This window comes from Eublepharis macularius, chromosome 2, assembly GCF_028583425.1.
Source record: "Eublepharis macularius isolate TG4126 chromosome 2, MPM_Emac_v1.0, whole genome shotgun sequence".
NCBI lineage: Eukaryota > Metazoa > Chordata > Lepidosauria > Squamata > Eublepharidae > Eublepharis > Eublepharis macularius.
The window spans coordinates 72581493-72598819 of NC_072791.1; the positions used below are offsets into that span (position 1 = coordinate 72581493).

General features: G+C 43.5%; 1 protein-coding gene across 1 annotated transcript in view; it reads left to right on the top strand.

The window, feature by feature from the left end:
• Positions 1–2139: 2139 nt before the first annotated feature.
• The window catches only part of LOC129323807 (cytochrome c oxidase assembly protein COX16 homolog, mitochondrial), a 73642-nt gene continuing 58454 nt past the window's right edge, over positions 2140–17327 (top strand). The window contains exon 1 of the mRNA XM_054970533.1: positions 2140–2283. Within this exon, the coding sequence (XP_054826508.1) occupies positions 2224–2283 (60 nt within the window). The 5' untranslated portion in view covers positions 2140–2223. The remainder of the gene's footprint in view (positions 2284–17327) is intronic.

Consider the following 17327-nt stretch of genomic DNA (forward strand, 5'->3'; position numbering starts at 1 on the left):
GGTTGTGAGTGCTTCCTCTCCTCAGTGCTGAAATGCACATCCTGTAGTGTCTAGTAACAAACCGGACTTTTGCAGTGAGTCTTTCTTCCCAGCTGGCAAGGTTCTCTCTCACATTTTTACATTTTGATAGGAAGTACCATCCTTGGCAGTGGGTCAAGGCAAGACTTTTTCTAACCTGGTCAAAAAGAGTCCAGTAGCACCTTTAAGACTAACCAACTTTATTGTAGCATAAGCTTTCGAGAATCACAGTTCTCTTCGTCAGATGCAGAGAACTGTGATTCTCGAAAGCTTATGCTACAATAAAGTTGGTTAGTCTTAAAGGTGCTACTGGACTCTTTTTGATTTTGCTACTACAGACTAACACGGCTAACTCCTCTGCATTTCTAACCTGGAGCTTTCTTCAGTGATCTTATTTACATATACATACATTCATGCATATATTTATTTAAATAGCAGTGTAATCCATCATTACAGAATATAGAGATGGCTACAGCAGATTTGTCCTTGATTACCGCCCCCCCCCCATTTTGAATGTATTAAGCTCTCAAAACTTTAAACAAAATGGGGAAAATTCCAAAATGTTATATAATGGCCCTAGTGCAATTTAGTTCACATAGGAATGTCAGCCACTCCACAGAATCAAAATTATTGGACTTTGAATCAGGGGAGAGCATTCAGCTAACTGGATGGATCCCATCTATGTGAGCGGGAGGAAATTCCAGGAGCAGCTGATACAAGGTCAGTTTCCTTGAAGAGAGGGATCACTGAAGACTTATACCCCATTCCCTTGCATTTATGTCCAGAGAAACACCATTTTTAATTGTACAACATTGCAGCTATGTAAATCAAGCAATGCACAAGGCAAAACATCCCTGCCCCCCTTTTCCCCTGCAGTTTCTATTATGGCTCAAAAGTAAAGCTACTATGTTTTTAATCTATGCTTTTTGTTGTTATTATTTTATATTTTTCTTTATGCTCTTTGTTGTTATCCGCTCTGAACCCGCTTGTGGGGAAAGCGGACTATAAATTCAAATAAATAATGCCCCTAGTGTGTGTAAATAAATAAATAAATAAAAAAGTGGTATGAAAACACAACGGTATGTTGCTCTTTTTATTGTTTGGTGAAGAGTTCTTTCAATCCCCAGAGCCTGCATCTTACCACAATAGAAGCTCATCAAGTAAAAGATATTATTTTATCTAATTCATTGATTCTTTGGGACTATTAAAGTGACAAGAAATTGCAGTAACATTTGGTAACATTGCCTTTCTATGTTATTTGATATAAAGAGTGTGCCATCTAATGGATAAACACTAGTACAGTGGTCAAACTGCCTTCCAGTGTTAGCATGCCATCCATCCATTGTTAAAGATCACTATCAGAGTGCATTACTATCATGCTTAGGTAGGTTAGAACTCAAGCCTGATTGGAAATAGCACCCTTTGATCTGGAAACTTGGATGTGCATGTGAGTGTTGATCTGGAACTGACTTTGTTCTGTTTCCTCAGCTGTGAGGCAACCGAACCTGCTCAGGATCATTTTAATCTCTCCTTCCTCCATCAGCACAACATCCATCCATCTATCCTGCTTCTTCATCCCAAGAGCGCATAGGAATATCCAATCTTTTATTTTTAAAACAAATCGTATCCTGCACTTTCCACCATAGATAGATAGATAGATAGATAGATAGATAGATAGATAGATAGATGCTTCATTGCTTGCACTGCTGTGTGGCAATAGAGATTTATGGTAGAGACAGCAGGGTACAATTTTTTTTAAAAAAAATAAGCTTGGATATTGGATGAAGAAGCAGGAAAGAATGAAATTGATTCAGTGAAACCAACAGCGTTGGGTGCCCCCCCCCCCTCCACTAAGAACTCTATTTCCTTTTATTTCACACCGAGCTAGCTGCCAGAAGTCACAATTTTTGCAGCCCTTCTAGTGTGCTATCTCTAAGATGGGAAAACTGCACCGGTCGTACTTCTGTCTGCCATGCCGGCTGCAGAAAGCTAGGCTGCAACGGCACGAGCCTGCTCTCCGAAGGGTCACTCACTACCACATCGTCATACTCTTCCTCTGCGGCACGTCCCCGTGCGGAACTTTGCTCCTTCGGGCTACGGGATCCAGGGGGAAACGGATTTCTTACAGAACAGGAAGTGGCCAAGGAGCGGCTGTACCTATGCCTAGCCCGGTTAAAGAGTGGCCGGGATTCGCCCCCGTGAGTCATGGGCGGGATGCGAGCGTTGAGTAAAAGCAAGACGCTGCGCTATGGAGTCCCGATGATGGTGAGCGGTCAGTTGGCGGTGGGGTGGCGAAGCCCTTGACGGAACAGGCTTCGTTTGCCGTGGCGGAGCTCTACCGCTAGGGGGAGATGCTCGGTGGCTTTGAGAGTGAGGCGAGCGAGGGCAGCCCTTAGCTTGTCATTTCCTGAGGACATGAGCGCTCGTGAGCTGGAAAAATAAGTGAACGGCGGTTTCGCTGTAGTCACGCGCCGTCGTGTACGTCATGTAACCTCTGAGGGAGGGAAAGACGCTTGATTAGCCAGTCATGATCTGGCACTATAGGGGTGGGGTAAGAGTGGAGAGTCAAGCGCAGGGCTGACTTTCCGCTTTCTGAATGAAGCGCGCCATATGCGGGGCTGGAGGACTGCGGCTCAGTTATCTGATGCTGACCCTTAGCGCTAAACAAGGGCGGGGCGGGCAGTTGGTGACCAGGCCGGGCTTCGGCTGAGGAAACCCCACTTTAGCGCCCCCTGGCTTGGCTAAGGGCTTCCCACACCCAGCGGCCACCGCTGGAAAGAAAGTTCTGATGAACGAGTTGCTGGTTTGGTCGGATCCAGCAGAGCTAGTGGCTGGGAAAAGAAACGCCCGAGCCCCCAGTGCAGACCCCCTTGCAAAGGGTTGACTGGGGGGAAAAAGCCAGCAGTCTGGCCTCTATCAAAGGAGCTCAGGCTCCCCCTTTCCCATTTTATGCTCACAACAACCCAGTGGGATGAGTCCGAGAAAGAACAATCGGCTCAGCTTCATAACCGAGCGGGGATTTGAACCCAGTTTCTTCAGCCCTGCTCAGAGGGCTGTTATCTTTGGCTTGAAAAGTTCCTGGAGATTTGGGGGTAGTATCTGGAGGAGAAGAGTTTGAGGAGACCTCAGCAGAAAAGGATCTTTATAGTTTCGAGACCAGTTGTACTTCTGGAAGAGCTCCAGGCCCTACCTGGAGGTTGGGAACCTAAGGCTGACACTCCTGGGATGCTGGGGCTCTTGAAACTGGCTGCATCTGTTGCGGGCCTATAGGTGAGGCCATCCGGCAGACAGGTCAGATAAGTGTTGTTTTCCTGAGTTCTTTCAGTGCTAGACTCTTCATAGTGGAATGGCTTCCTGTGGAAATGAGAAAGACTGCCGTGCTATTAATTCCTAAAGATTTTGCAAAGACAGGTTATTTAGGAGCAGGGCTTTTTGTCAGCAGGAACGGAGTTCTGGCACCTCTTGAAAATGGTCACATGGCCAGTGGCCCCACCCCCTGATCTCTGGAAAGGCCCTGAAGGGCAATCTAAACTCCCTTCTGTCTGGAGATCAGGGGGCGGGGCCACCAGCCATGTCACCATTTTTGCCAACCGCGATTTAAACTTAAACCTCCGCCCTTGTTCCAGCTGACCCAAAGTGGCATCATTGTGCGGTCCTGAGTTCCATCACTGAGTTCCACTACCTCTTTTCCCAGAAAAAAAAGCCCTGTTTAGGAGGATATTTTTGTGAAATCACTGGAGACCTGCTGTTCTCGGTTTAATATTAAGGTTTAAGGATGGGTTCCTGGTCCCCCCCACCAAAAGTATAGATATTGTTCTAATTGTTTTTAAATCTATAAATCTATATTAAATCTAGATTTAATATTTTAAGTATATTTTTCCTTCTGGTTTTAAACCCTCCTTAAATCTTTTGAAGAGAAAGGCAGGTTAAAAGTGGAATATATAAATACATTGTTTCAATCTTGTGGAAGCTAAGCAAGTCTAGGCCTAGTTACTGCCTAGAGGGGGCATTCTTGGAATCTTAAGCAAGTTTCCTCTTCCTCCACCCCAACAGCTCCACGAAAGAGAGAGAGAAATATAATGAAATATGTTCATTTCCATGTATCCAGAGCTTGTTTTCTGCCAGTTGCTTAATGGAGGGGGCTAATTCCCCCATTGGCTGCAGATCCCTACTGTTCCCTCAAACTGTTTCTGGTGGGGCAGGGGACTCTCCATAGCAGCTTTTTTGAGATGTCAGTAAGTTATAATGGGAAGGAAGAGGCAGAAACATTTTGATCCACTAGTGGTGAAAAACAACCTTTGGATTCAGCCCGTAGTGTTTTAGACAGAGATGCTTAACACAGTGAGCATCATAATTGTTGAATATCTGTGTTTAAAATCTCAAATAACAAATCTAATGAAGAAATTTTGAAGACCATAGCTTTTATTGATATGGCAACACATATATGGTGGAGTAAATAGATCTGGAGAGTGCTTTTTAAAACTCAAAATAATCACGGGGAGAATAAATAGGCTATTGGTTTAAAAGCACAAATCATGTGAAGTTTAAAACAACTTTACAAATTAATTTAGCAATCTAGGTAACCATTTCTTCCTGTAACAATGGTAATGGAGAAAACTGCCATGTTTCGGAGTTAAGATAAGTCATGCATACTATGTTGGGTGGCAGTCTGTGATGATACTTTAGTGTCAATAATTGATATTATTTGTAGTCTGCCCTTCTTGCTGCGACTCAAGGAAGACAATAATGCCACTTTAATTCCTAAACAAATCAACTTTCAGATATTTTGAGAATAGCTGTCATTCCCTCTACAGTTACCTGCCAATACCTGTTTCTCACAAGAGTTTCTTCTGGATAAATCATTGCCATACTGCTTATTTACAGTAGTCTATATTTTGTATATCTGCACAACTGGTAATACACTAGACTGAGTCCAGCCTAACAGTGATGTTCACAGCCTCTTCTCCCCAGCCAGGATGTTTGATAAACTTCTTGTTTTTATTACTGAACCATGGAACAGTCATGTGAATAACAGGTCAAGTTATGTGGCTTATGTGCTGCATAAATACCAGTTGAACTGCTGAAATACACTGATTTGTTTGATGGTTTCTCTCAGAGGTCCTCAACCTTTGTAAGTCTGTGGGCACCTTTGGGATTTTGAGAAGGGGTGGTCCTAAAATGGCTTCCACAGGAGGCGGAGCCAATCAACAATGGCTCCCTCAGGAGGCAGAGAACACAACACCTCAGGACATAATACCTCCTTCCTTGCTTTACAAAATAATAGCAGAAGGGAATAAAAAGAAATGAAGGAAATCTTGAGGAGGTGCAGGTGGGAGAAAGCTACTGGGAAATAAAGAGAAACTTAGGAGAGCCCAGAGGAGAGGAATGGAGAAAAAAGGGGGGACAAAATGAAGGAAAGCCTGAAGGGGAAATGGTGCCACAATCCTGGCTACTTACCAGTCCTTCTGATCCTCCAGTGGCTGCAGCCACTGTTGCAGCCATGGAAACCCCTTTCATTTGAATGAGGGCTGCCATAGCCAATAACAAATCTTGTCTTATAATGACCTCACTTGTTTTTTAAAAAGCTCAGCGGTCACTTGGGGAAATACTGGTGGGTGTCATGGCATCCATGAGTGCCACACAGGGGAGATCTGTTTTCTTCCTTAGTTTTCAAGGTTCTGGTCACTTTCATAATTCTAATTGTGCCTGCTTCTGCAGAAATTGAATAGCTGCAAGTATGACTTGGTAAAGATTTTAGGATTATCTGTAAAGTCTTGTTTTCATTGTGAGCAAGTTCTTTCTCGTCAAGATCTGCTCAGAAAACCTGCTCACATTAACAGTTTTTTTTAAAAAACAATTCTATATGTATCAGGTAAAATAGTACAAAATCTTAGTTAAAAGCACACAAAAATGAACTGGATAAGAACTGATGTAATGTTGCAAGTATACTGGATAATGTAATACAATGCATCAGACAATACAGCACAATCTAGGGAAGTCATGGCAACGTGCTGGGTGCTCTTCTTTGATTTTCCCCCCTTACATTTGCTGCTGGGTGTTTTAATGTATAACCATTTCAGGAAAGAATGAACTGTGGAAGGCACAGCAAAAGTCTCCTAGCTGCAGCTTTGTTAGTTCAATTTTTCTTGGCATATGCGGATAATACAAGTATAGTCCAAGACTTGACTTCAGTGGATTTAGAAGGGTGTAACTCTGCTTAGGATTGCATTGGTAGAGTGGAATAATGTTTTATGCATTCCAAACAGGAAGCTGATGTTAAGTTAATTTTATTTTTTATGAGTTTTGAATGATCAGGCATGGGAATGTCACCAGCTTTTCCTGCAGTTGCCTAAGGCTGTTAGCTAACGCTTTTGAAGAATTTTCAGATATGATTATCTGATTGTATTGATCAAATATACTATTAACCTAGTTTGGACCCACCTTTGCTGGTTCCGCCTCATTGAGTTTTCAAGGCAAGAGATGAGCTGAGGCGGTTTGCCACTGCCTTCCTCTGTAGTCAAGTGAGAGTCTCCTGTATGTGGCAACATATGAAACAGCCTTTTTACAGACACTGTTAAGACTGGAACCCTTCCTTGCAGTTTTTAGGATATAGTGAAAACCTTTCTGCTTAGATAGGAGTTAATGGGAGCTAACTTTGTTGGGTGATTGATTTTGAATATGATGCTAATTTTGAATATGATGCTGTTAAATGGCTGACTTGTGCTGCAACACCTTTGCTCATTTGAGCAAAGGCCTTCTAAAGGTGCCACTCTACCAATGGGTACGATTGGCAGTTGCTTGTTCACGTGTATTCTCTGGAGTGGTTCTCACTTTATGAGGAGGTTAGGAAGGCTTCTCCACTTCTGTCATTCTGGAAAATGTGCAAAGCTATAATGCTCAAGATTTGAACTATAGTAGAAAGAACAGCCCAGAAGGGTACCTTTATATTTCAGTAGTCCAGTGCAATGATTATTGTAAGCATCACCTGTTTTTCCTGCATTGTCTTTACCTTGTAATCCATTTTCTGTATTGTTTACCAGCCTTAGTTTGTTGTTCGTATTGTTCCCTAATTCTGTAGTCAGTCTTATTTCTCTGTATGTTGATTGTCTTATGCAGTCTGATCGCACTGTTTATATCAAGTTAATCACCTTGAGTTTCAGCAAGAAATGTGGACTATAAATAAAGTATATAAATACTACCTTTTATCCAGCTATTAGCTGCTTTGGGAACTCTCGCACTAAAAAGTGAGATAAAATGTTTTAATGCAGTTGTCATCATGGACAAACATTACCTACCTACAAGAAGCAGAAAGACAACTCTCCAACACAACATTCTATAAAATACTACCTTCTGACCCTACGGAGCAATACAAAAGAGAATTCAATAAAATATTAAAGACTCTCCCCATGGACATACAAGAATGCATCCATACGGACACACCCAAGGAACCATGACCAGGAAGATTCTACCTACTACCCAAAATCCATAAACCAGGTAACCCGAGACGCCCCATTGTTTCAGGAATAGGTACTATCACAGTAGGAGTCTCAGGATACATGGACTCTATCCTCAGGCCCTATGCCACCAGCACACCCAGCTATTTATGGGACACCACTGACTTCCTCAGGAAAATACAGTCCATTGACAACCTACCAGATGACACCATCCTAGCAACCATGGATGTGGAGGCTTTATACACCAATGTCCCACATGCAGATGGACTGCAAGCCACAAGGAATATTATCCCGGACAAAACCACAGCACACCTCGCCACTGAACTTTGTCACTTCGTACTCAGTCACAATTACTTCAGATTTGGTGACAGCTTATATCTACAGGTTAATAGCACAGCCATGGGCACACGCATGGCACCACAATATGCTAACATATTCATGGCGGACTTGGAGCAACGCTTCCTCAGCTCCCATCCACTGAAACCACTACTATACTTAAGATTCTTGGATGACATCTTCATCATTTGGACCCATGGGAAGGAAGCCCTTGAGAGATTTCATCAGGACTTTAACAACTTTCACCCTACTATCAACCTGAGCCTGGACCACTCTACACAACAGGTACACTTCCTGGACACCTCTGTACAACTACATAATGGACAGATAAATACCACCTTATACCGGAAACCCACAGACCGATACTCATATCTACATGACTCCAGCTACCACCCTAAACATACCACTCGGCCAATTGTCTACAGCCAAGCCTTATGTTGCAACCGTATCTGCTCCAGTGCTCTTGATCGGGACTCCCATTTAAGAGATTTATAACAAGCATTTTTGGGACTACAGTACCCACCAAATGAAGTGAGGAAACAAATCAACAGGGCCAGACTAGTACCCAGAAACAGCCTGCTCCAGGACAAACCTAAAGGAACTAACAACAGAACACCACTGGTTGTCACCTATAGTTCCCAGCTCAAACCCATCCAACGTATCATCAGTGAGCTACAACCCATCCTGGAAAATGATACCTCTCTCTCAGAAGCCCTGGGTGGAAGGCCTCTCCTTGCCTACAGACAGCCCCCCAACCTTAAACGACTTCTCACTTACAATTATGAATCACCAGCACAGGTACCAGGCCCTGCAACAGACCCAGATGCCAGCTCTGCCCTTATATCTACCCAGGGAATACAATTACAGGACCCAATGGCATCAACTACACTGTCTCTGGCTCTTACAGCTGCTCATCCTCCAATGTGATATATGCCCTCATGTGCCAACAATGTCCATCTGCTCTGTACATTGGACAAACCAGCCAACCTCTATGCAAAAGAATAAATGGACACAAATCTGACATTAGAAATAGCAACATCCAGAAACCAGTGGGAGAATACTTCAATCTACCAGGACATTCCATCAAAGACTTAAAGGTCACTGTAGTTCAACAGAAACCTTTCAAAAACAAAATCCAAGGGGAAGCTGCTGAATTGGAATTCATATGTAAATTTGACTCTGTCAAGCTGGGACTGAATAGGGACTATGAATGGTTATCTCATTATCAAAAGTAACTGATTTCCTTTACAGAAGCAAACTGATCTCCATATCAGAAGGAGCTGTTTGAGAGCTGTTTGCATCTACTCCTCCCTCCCCTCCCCTCCTCTATATCTGACCAGTTTCTTCTTGCCCTCCATGCATCTGACGAAGAGAACTGTGATTGTCGCAGGCTTTCATGGCCGGAGAACGATGGTTGTTGTGGGTTTTCCGGGCTGTATTGCCGTGGTCTTGGCATTGTAGTTCCTGACGTTTCGCCAGCAGCTGTGGCTGGCATCTTCAGAGGTGTAGCACCAAAAGACAGAGATCTCTCAGTGTCACCACTGTCTTTTGGTGCTACACCTCTGAAGATGCCAGCCACAGCTGCTGGCGAAACGTCAGGAACTACAATGCCAAGACCACGGCAATACAGCCCGGAAAACCCACAACAACCACAGAACTGTGATTCTCGAAAGCTTATGCTACAGTAAAGTTGGTTAGTCTTAAAGGTGCTACTGGACTCTTTTTGATTTTGCTACTACAGACTAACACGGCTAACTCCTCTGCATCTATTACTTCAGTGTATGGTTCTCTTTTGGGAAGTGTGCGTAAAATGACCTTCTTGACAGCAGAAGAGAAACAAGGCTCTGATTAGCATCTCTGATTTAAATGAGAAGCCTTTTGAAAAAGATTGACAGGAATATTAACTTTTTTTTTCCTGTTTAAGAAGACTCTTTTAACCAAAACCGGTATTTACTTTCTACTTAAGGAAAAGGAGATAGAAATAACAAACGTTTCAGTAGAAAGATGGCTTTGGTGTTGGGATTGTGGTTTCCAGTTTAAATGGTGTTTCCTCTTAATTTTTTCTCCATCATCATCCTTGGTCTTTTAATGTAAGACTGGACTTCCTATCCTAGAGTCAAGTTTTTATATATCAGCAGACGTGTGTCAAAGCTTCATACTAGTTTGCTCTTTTTTGTGATTAGGCCCAGGGCAAGAGTTTCCTGCCTTTTCAGACCTCTGACCTACTTTAACTCTGACATGCAACATGAGACCTACCCACTTTATTTTTTTTAACCATAGATGTTCATCTTTCTCTCCCATGGTTTCATTTTTCTTTGCCTTACTCCCCTCCTCCCTAAATAAAATCCTGAAAAAATAGTTACAATACTACTGATTGTCCGGGGTCAGCAGCCCAGCGCCCGGACTTGCTGGCAGACAGCGGCAGGGGGCAGCCGGGAGACAGCAGTTCAGCTGCTCTGTCTGGCAAACAGAGCCAGACCCTGCCTACTCCAGGGGGAAGGGGCAAAAGGCCAAAGCCTCAGAAGGCTGGAGGGAGCACGGAGAAGCCAGCTAGTCCCACCCACCATGGGGGAGAAAGGGGGCTAAGCAGGCTAGAGGAAAAGGGCCAAGGCAAGGGGAACAGGGACACAGCAACAGCCCAGACAGAGCCCTTACCTTCCAAGGAGGAGAAGCAGCCACCACAGCCCAGAGCCACACCCTGGCTAGAGGACAGCAGCCTGGCTCAGGAGGTGCTAGGAGCCAAGCCCCTCCAGGTGGAGCTGCCACAGGCATTCTGGGGGAGGAGATGGGTAGCCCCTCCCAGCATCAATGAACAGGCAGCACAGAAGCTGGCCAGGGCAGCTCCTCGCGAGCAAGGCCAGACAGGCTCAGCAGCACAAAAGCTGGCCAGGGCAGCTCCTCGCGAGCAAGGCCAGGCAGGCTCAGCAGCACAGAAGCCGGCTGGGGCAGCTCCTCGTGAGCAAGGCCAAGGAGACCTCAGCTGGGGATGGCTCGCATTCAACCCCACCCTGCCAGCAAGGCAAGGAAGCCAAGAAGGGATTAGTGGTAGGAGGGAAACACCTGAGGGAAGGCACAGCTGGGCCAAGTCAGGAGAGGGAACAAGCCTAGAAGGAGGGCAGGGCGGGGAAAGGAAGCCCTATATAAGGTGGCTAGGAAGAGCTCTGAGGTGGTGGGTGTGAGTGAGGAGTGATGAGGTGGAGTGAGAGCAGTAGGATGCAAGGGTGGTGGCTTGGAGGAGAGTTCTGGAAGGAGGAGATGAAGGAGGATGTAGAGGGTAAGCAGGCCAGGTTGAGCAGGCCAGCAAGTGGACTGAGAGGGAGTCTGGGTGAGGTATACCGCCCCTCCTTCCACAGAGCAGGGTCCTGCAGAGTCCCTGGCCCCCCTGTGATGTCAGGAGCAGACTGCCCAGTGCCACGCCCAGTGGCAGCCGCAGCAAGCCCTGACACTGATATCCTCCCCTGCAAGGTTAGATCACACCTTAGTTTAGGTGCTAGTTTAGCAGCTGAAGACCAATACATTAGGGGTATAGCATTTATCATCTGTTAAGTATCTTTTGCTTATTTTTAAAGGATATTATTTATCCTTCCTTTAACCTTCAGGACTGGAAAGATTAGAGCTAGGGATAAATAACCAAATAAATTTTCAAACCAAAGAAGAAGTGATTGATGTGGGGTTACTGGGATGTGGATTGGTTATTCTAATCAATGCAGTGAAATGAGCAGGAAACAACAGTTCTTCCATGAGACTGGCCAGTCTGAATTTCCCCAGCTATCAACTTGAGAACACGGGCGATCATATCAGTGCCATTGTGGGTCTAGGAGAGTGATGTAAGATGGCATTAAACACTGTCTAACAGCTTGTGTGCTGCAGGCTGTCAGGTCCTGAAGTACTGGGATACTAACATCTGTCCAGATGTTGAGGTGAACTCCAGTGACCTTATGGATGTATCTTACATGTCTCACAAGCGGCTGTGCTACTTCCAGCATTTTAGCATTTCCTTGCCTCTGACTTCTCTTTACTGTTCTCATTTCAAAGGCCAGAGGGAGCTATTTTGTTCATAAAAAAGAACAAAATCTGGCTATGGTAGAAAACCCCATTTAATAATGCATTCCAGAATTGATTTTTTGTTTCTGATACATTTGTAGCTTCCAGCAGTTGTTCTTCATGTGACATTTTCATGCTGTCCCAGGACAACAAGATAGTTTGACTGTGATGGTAATAAACTGATCTCTGCTTCCTGAACATGTATGGAGACTTCATAGATCCACAGCCAAAATCCAGAAACAAAAGTCATGTAATACCTTTTATTAGGACCAAATAAAATATTACAGAACAGTGCTGTTTTACTTCTCAAGTACTGTGTATCTTGCCAGATGTTCAGGGCTAAAAACAAAATGGTGGAACGAAAAGAAAATGTCTAAAGAATGGTAGCAGAGCCCCGCTTCTGCAGTTGTAGTCTTCATATGGAAAACAGGATATTCTGCAGATTAAACTGGATTATTTATTTATTTGTTTTCTTTGGATTTCTATTCCACCCTCTCCACGAAGGGCTCAGGGTAGATTACAGCATTTTAAAACACATTTAAAATTAATTTATACAATTAAAACCATAAATAGATTTTTAAAAACTTCACACGTAAAAGTAGTTATTAATTTGTTGTTTGAAAAAATCTCTTCCGTATAAATAGAAGGTAAGTGTTAGAAATCTCCGTTTTAAATATTTGAATTCCAGTTTCTGGTTTCTATTTGGTCATATAGCACTTCTGGTGTGTAACTCCTCCTGTCCTCCAGAGAGTGCTCAAACACTACTGTTTTATTCTTTCCCACTGAACTAAATGGAAGCCAGTATGTGGAAAAGAAAACAGCTGTATTTAGAGGTCCCTCCATGTTAGATTCTGGATGTGTTTTTGCTTCATCAATTACATCTGTTATACTGAATGGAAAACCAAAATTTAATCTCTGTATTTTCAGAAGTCTTTATTAGTGAGTTTTTTGTTTGTTTGCAGTTTTACTGATAGCTGACATATTAGTTGTAGATCAGGGGGTATATAATGGATGGTATTGTACTCCATGAACTGCCTTTTTGTGTTGAAAGAAGAAAGATTAAAGCCTGAGATCAAGTGGGTTGTCACCTTGAAAGCTAAACTCATCAATAAGGCGACGTTCAGGCTGGAGGCTATTGGAAAAACAGAAAAGTAGATGTTTGCTGTACTGAAGCAACACAGTCTTTTGGCACTTTAAAGACCAGCAAATTTATTGTCGTATTAGCCAGTATTGTGTTGAGGGTAAAGCAGGGGTAGACGTTTTTGACCTAAATGCTGAAAAAAGAAAGATGTCCGCCTGGTTAGATGTTGGTGTGCTGGGAAACAAAGGGTGGGGGGACAAGAGTTTTACTTGTCCAGATGTTATTGGAGCAAGCCAAGCCCCAGCGCTGCTGCCAGCATCTGAAAGATTTTCCTTGGACTGCTTTGGTGGCTGTGCAGGTCTGGGAGGCAATGATGGACAGAAGCCATGTTGGTTGCTTTATCCAGCACTGTTTTCTTCTGCACTAGCCCGTGCAGAAATCTGACCATGGGTGCAAACAAAATGGTCTGGTGTGCTAGTTGGCATGCTGGGGAAGAGGGTTGTCTACCCCAAGTGGGAGTATCTGTGATATCTCAGTTCAAATACCCACCAGGCCATGGCTCTTGCTGCGTGACTTTGGGCCAGCCTCTCTCAGCCTAACCTACCTCACCGTGTGGTTATGGGGATAAAATACAAAGCTTCCTGGAAGAAGGGCAGAATAAAATGTAGTAATTAAATTTATATCTTGCATGAGTGCACTTTGGCTGATGTGTGAAGTGTTACACAATTATTAAAAAGCAGGACCAGCATTCTTAAAAGAAGATGTGTTACCTTACATTGTAGAGCACAGGTGAAAAGAACATCAAGTTAAAAGAGGAGCCGAGTCAGTGGTGAAGAGTGCCATCAAGTCATATCTGAGTTATAGCAACCCCTGTTGGGCAGAATTACATCTTTCTAAATCCATTGAAATAAATAGGATCAGAAAGGTGTAACTGTTTCAGAATGCCCTGCAAATGATTCAATGAGAGGTGGGTTTGAACCACTCCCCAATTGTTGATGAAATGACAAAGATGAATACTGTGGCAGTTTTGGTTTTGTACCAAGCTATTTACTCCCAGTCTCTGTGGAGTCCATGTTTGATAGTATCACATGTGCATATAGGTGTCGGTTCAATAATTTAGCACTGGAGTCTGCCTTTGAAAATTGTTTTTCTTCTTCAGGTATGTAAATTTGAATTTTGATATTAAAATTCCAGGGTGGTTAAAATGCTCCCTGACTTAATGTTTCTGTTTTAAATGTTTGATTAATTTTCATTTATTTTCTTGTGCTGAAAGAGTCCAGTTTGGCCAATATCAATGACAAAAGTTGCTGGCTCAGCAATATGTACTGACAGCCAGATGCTATCCCAAACTGCAAGATTTCTGCCTCAAGAAAATACTCTTAGAGAATTCTTTCTTTGTCAGATCATCAACAGTTGGGAGCAAGGGCGCTTGACAAATTCTTTATTCTAGTTCCTTTTTATTTATTTTTGCAAAACACAAGCAGGACCTTCAACTGTTAAAAAGTTTGCTTTTTCAGATGTTCAAAATTGGACTGAAAATGTTCTGTGCATGCACATTGTAACGCTGTTGTTCCCATCTCTGTTTCCCACTGATTGTTTATTTTATTTAGGAAAAAGTTGTTAAATAAAACCTAAAATTAAACACATCATTTTTATTATATTTTTTAAAAGTAACTTTTATACAGATAATTTCATTTTTGCTTGCTGTGATGGAAGCGAGCAGCAGGCTATATGGTTTACCACTCTACCATTCCAGCCTGTCTTCACTTACTTCCCTGCATGACTCCCAAAGTCTTAAGTGTCTCTGAGGTTGCTTGTATTGATTGTGTCCAAGTGTTTTCAGACTGCTGCTTGGGAATTGTAGTCCAGTGAGTTCTGAGGATATACCAGAATTATGAATGCTACCAACTGATAAAAGATGCTAATGATGCAGGTGCAAACAGCATGTGCACTTGAATGTAGTTGATTTTAAGCAGTGCATGACCTGCCCTCAATGACACTGGGGCGTATGTAATCTGCACAAGCCAGTGAGTTGTGAGCATAGCATATATCGTTGTTAGCTACCCGGCCAGCCACTATGCTGACCACCATCCCCAGTGCAGATGCCAAAATTATGTTTAGTTCTAAACTGTGAGTGAAACGTCAACGTAAATGATATAGGAAGTATTGTCGAAGGCTTTCACGGCCGGAGAACGATGGTTGTTGTGGGTTTTCCGGGCTGTATTGCCGTGGTCTTGGCATTGTAGTTCCTGACGTTTCGCCAGCAGCTGTGGCTGGCATCTTCAGAGGTGTAGCACCAAAAGACAGAGATCTCTCAGTGTCACAGTGTGGAAAAGATGTAGGTCAATGACACTGAGAGATCTCTGTCTTTTGGTGCTACACCTCTGAAGATGCCAGCCACAGCTGCTGGCGAAACATCAGGAACTACAATGCCAAGACCACGGCAATACAGCCCGGAAAACCCACAACAACCATCGTTCTCCGGCCGTGAAAGCCTTCGACAATACATCGAACACCTCTACGGGGAGGAAACATTCCAACAGACCCGGAGATTGGAAACACTTCGGAACAAGAAAGCACATCTACTCTGTTCTTTAACCTTTCTCCTACGCTGCAGGGACACAAGAACCATTCCATCTTTTCTCACAACTAAAAGAATCTTCAAAACCACACAGGCGAACCGCATTTATGACCGTCTAGAACAGGCCCTCTTACGTGAGAGAATCCACACTACCCGCAGAGAACTTGCTGCCACAGACAAGGAGCTATTTTGCTTGCATATCAACACCAGCCATAAAATGAGAACTCAGGATTGGGACAAGATCGATAATCTCACCTACAGGAAGATGGAACAAGTTTTTACCAACCACACATCCAGACAGAAGCAGAAGTTTAGCAAACTACAGGAAAAAAGACAGACTAGCCCAATGCTCGACAATGCACGCATTGTCATCAATCTGACAGACCGTCAACTCTCACCAGAAGAAACCTCCATCTTGGCAAAGGGAGAAAACTTTGCAGTCACCCCCACCAGAATTCCTGTGGAAGACATCATTGCAAATGTAGAAGCTGCCATTCGTCATCTACCTGAAGAGGAAGCTGAGGAAATAAGAGGAGAGACAGCCAGGATTCTACGAAAGGCAAAGCTTCCCACCAGCAATATAACACGCAAGGAGAGAAATGCCATCAAGACCCTCAATGCAGATCCAGACATCATCATTCTACCAGCTGATAAAGGCAATGCTACAGTGATCATGAAAACAGAGGAATACAAAAAGAAGATTAAGGAACTCCTGGACCCCTCCACCTACAAAAAACTAAAACGAGATCCCACTTGCAAAATCACCAGGCTAACAAATGCGCTGATCAAGAATTCCTCACTACATCCCGACACGCACAGAAAACTATGCAAGACTGAAGCACAGCCACCTAGACTATATGGACTCCCCAAAATACATAAGGATTCAGTCCCACTCCGACCCATTGTGAGTGCCATTGGTTCACCGACATATGAATTAGCTAAACATCTGGCAGATCTCCTGCAGGACCACATCGGGAAAACCTCGTCTTACATCAAAGATTCAGCAGATTTCATCAACAAAATCAGTTCTCTGAAACTCAATCCACAAGATATACTTGTCAGTTTTGATGTTGTATCCCTGTTTACCAAGGTTCCAGTAAAAGACACGATTGCACTTATTAATCAGATTTTCCCAGAGGATGTAACAGCCTTATTCCACCATTGTCTGACAACCAGTTACTTCTAATGGGACAACGAATTCTATGAACAGATGGATGGGGTGGCCATGGGAAGCCCACTCAGCCCAGTTATAGCAAACTTCTACATGGAACATTTTGAAAAAACAGCTCTAGAATTAGCACCCCACAAGCCTAGTGTATGGTTCCGGTTTGTGGATGATACATTTATCATTTGGAGCCATGGGGAGGAAGAATTGATGGGGTTTTTGAATCATCTCAACAACATCCACCTGAACATACAATTCACAATGGAGAAAGAAATCGAGGGAAAACTCCCATTCCTGGATACCTTGGTCATCCGCAAAGCAAACTTTCAGTTAGGTCACAAGGTCTACAGGAAACCAACTCACACTGATCGGTACTTACACAAAAACTCCAATCACCACCCCCGAGAGAAAAGAGGCATAATGAAAACATTAGTGGATCGTGCAAGACGGATATGTGAGCCGCACTTTCTCAATGAGGAAATTAATCATCTAAACCACGCACTTCAGGTAAATGGCTACTCCAGAAATGAAATCCGAAGAGCAATCAAACCCAGGATGAATCAAACAACCAAGGAAAAACAGTCTCCTACAGGAAAAGTGTTTTTGCCATATATCAAAGGAATTACTGATCAGATGGGAAAGCTTATG